Genomic DNA, 2,519 nt, shown 5'->3' with positions numbered 1-2,519 from the left:
TCAGCAGGTGGAAGCAAGAGCAGCGTTCATGGTTGCTTTGCCATTTTTCATGTCGTTATCACATTCTCTTTGGAGCACAATGTGTTTAACTCATCTCTGAGTTGGAGGGATCGTACGGATTTATCGTTGGCACAGGTTCGAGGAGAGAGGAGAGAGGAGAGAGGAGAGAGGAGAGAGGAGAGAGGAGAGAGGAGAGAGTGGGGGGGAAGGACAGGGAAAGCAGAAGAGGGAGGACAAGAGGGGAGAGGCGAAGCAGGAGTGATCGAGCAACAGATAAAGTGATAGGAGGAGGAGGGGAAGGGGGGGGATGCAAGAGGAGAAGGAGAAAGCGAAGAAGTAGAGGAGAGGACATGACGAGTTGGAGCTGCATGCTTCACCTCTTGGAAGCTTCCCAGAAGAACGGATGCTTGCTTGCCTCCTGCATGCTCAGTCGCGATCGCGGGTCATGGGCGACGAGGCGGAGGATGAGGTCAGAGAGTTCGCGCTCTTTCCATACTCTCCTCACGTCCGGCTTGTCCGCTAGGATGTTGCTCTCCCTCCTCGCCCGCTCCCCGAAGGGATGGGAGCCCTTGGTCATGACGTAGTACAGGATGCAGCCCAGCGCGAACGAGTCGACCTTGATGCTGCACTTTTCCCCTCTGATCTGCTCGGCTGCTCGCCATCCCAACGTGCCGGAGGAAGTTTCGAAGCTCGCGTGCTCGTGGTCGAGCTTCTTGGAGAGGCCCATGTCGCTGATCTTGATCCTCCCGCTCTCAGTGATGAGCAGATTCACGGGCTTCAGGTCTCGGTGGACGATGTTCATGCCATGCAGGTGGCAGACGCCGCCGACCAGCTCGAGCATGGCAACGTGCGGGCGGAAGAGAGAGGCGAGGGGGTCGAGCGGGGAGGAGGAGAGCTTGTCGACGAGGGCAGCAAGGGTGCACTGGCAGAGCTCGAAGGCGAGGTAGAGGAAGCAGCTGTCTCGTTCTGTGTCAAAGTACCTCACGATGTTGGGATGCATGTCGGAGGATATCAGGAGATTCACCTCCTGCTCCGCCACCTCCACGAAGTCCTTGACCATCCTCTTCACCGCAATCTCCCTCCCCCCCATCCTCCCGCGGTACACCACCGTCCCTTGGCACCCGTAGCCCAGCACCTGATCCGTCTCGATCTCCATCCTCCCCACTGTGAGGACCGATGATCCCGCTTGCTCCCCTTCCTCGGCGAGGTCGTTGGTAGTTCCCTCCTCCTCTTCCTCCTCCTTCGCCGCCTTGCCATCAGTCTGTTGCTCGACTCTGTCACCCATCCTATCGCTGCGCTTCTTGCCAGTGTCCGTCAGCTCTGCTTTCCTAGCACTCCCCTTTTTCTTCCACATCTTCCATGCTGTCAAGAGGAGCAGGAGGAGCAGGAGGAGCAGGAGGATTGGCGGCCAGTATTGATGAGACGACAGAAGGAGAACATTTCTCGTCCACCTCCTGTAAACGTCGGTGCTCACATGATATTGACCTGACATCGAGACCTCGCTGTCATGCCAGTCAGCAGCAGAAACCACCTCCCTCCCTCCCTCCCTCGCTCCCTCCATCGCTCCATCGCTCCCTCCCTGCCTCCCTGCCTCCCTCCCCGATGTCCTGCTGCTGCTCCTCCCCCTCCTCCGCACCTATCTGACAGACCATCTTGGCAGGCGATCGCCATGAGGAAGCAGGTTTTGTCTATCCTCACTGTCCTCTCGCTCATCGCAGGCAGTTCAACTTCCGAGCAGCTCGGCGCCTCTCCCGTCGTGCTCACGTTGATGAAAGCATCCTCCGTCCTCGTGCTCAGCCTCACCAGCCCATATCCTGCTGCCAGTCAGAAACTACAAAAGGAGCAGCGCAACCTCCTCCTCCTCCTGCCCCTGCCCCTGCCCCTGCCCCTGCCCCTGCCCCTGCCCCTGCCCCTGCCCCTGCTCCTGCTCCTGCCCCTGCCCCTGCTCCCCTCCTCTGTCCTGCCTAAACTTCCTCTCCGCTTCCTCCCCTCCTCCTCACCATAGAATTCTCCGCTCGCTGGCTCGAAGGTTGGAGGAGAAGCTTTGAGGTCATACCGAGCTGATGTCACAGCACTGGGAAGCTTCCCAGGCATGCAGTTGATCGCCCTGTTACAAGTCAGATCCCTCCTCCTCCTCCTCCACCGCCGCCACCACCTTATCCTCCCCCCCCCCTCCCCTCCCTCCTTCCTTCCCTCCCTCCCTCCCTCCTCCTCCTCCTCCTCCTCCTCCTCCTCCTCCTCCTCCTCCTCCTCCTCCGTCCTCCTCCTCCTCCGTCCTCCTCCTCCTCCTCCTCCTCCTCCTCCTCCTCCTCCTCCTCCTTTCTCCCCTCTCCTCCTCCTGCTCATCAATTTTGTTGGGTGGTAGGAGGCTGAGGCCAGAGATCGGATATATGATATCCCTCAAGCAGGTGAAGCTTTCACTGCTAGTCCCCCTCTTCCCTGCTCTTTTCCCTCCTGATTTCATTTTTCTCTTGCTGATTTCGTTCTTCTTCCAAACTTTTCGCGGTTTCCCTTATCCC

General features: G+C 58.9%; 1 protein-coding gene across 1 annotated transcript in view; it reads right to left on the bottom strand.

The window, feature by feature from the left end:
• Nucleotides 1-1,156, bottom strand: part of GUITHDRAFT_83647 (hypothetical protein) — a gene marked incomplete at both ends in the record, with an annotated part of 2,361 nt that extends 1,205 nt beyond the window's left edge. Inside the window, one exon of the mRNA XM_005817747.1 lies at nucleotides 378-1,156. Within this exon, the coding sequence (XP_005817804.1) occupies nucleotides 378-1,156 (779 nt within the window). The remainder of the gene's footprint in view (nucleotides 1-377) is intronic.
• Between the last annotated feature and the right edge of the window lie 1,363 nt (nucleotides 1,157-2,519).

Source organism: Guillardia theta (assembly GCF_000315625.1).
Source record: "Guillardia theta CCMP2712 unplaced genomic scaffold GUITHscaffold_605, whole genome shotgun sequence".
Lineage (NCBI taxonomy): Eukaryota > Cryptophyceae > Pyrenomonadales > Geminigeraceae > Guillardia > Guillardia theta.
Note: the sequence above shows the minus strand (reverse complement) of the source record. Positions and strands in the feature narration are given on the sequence as shown.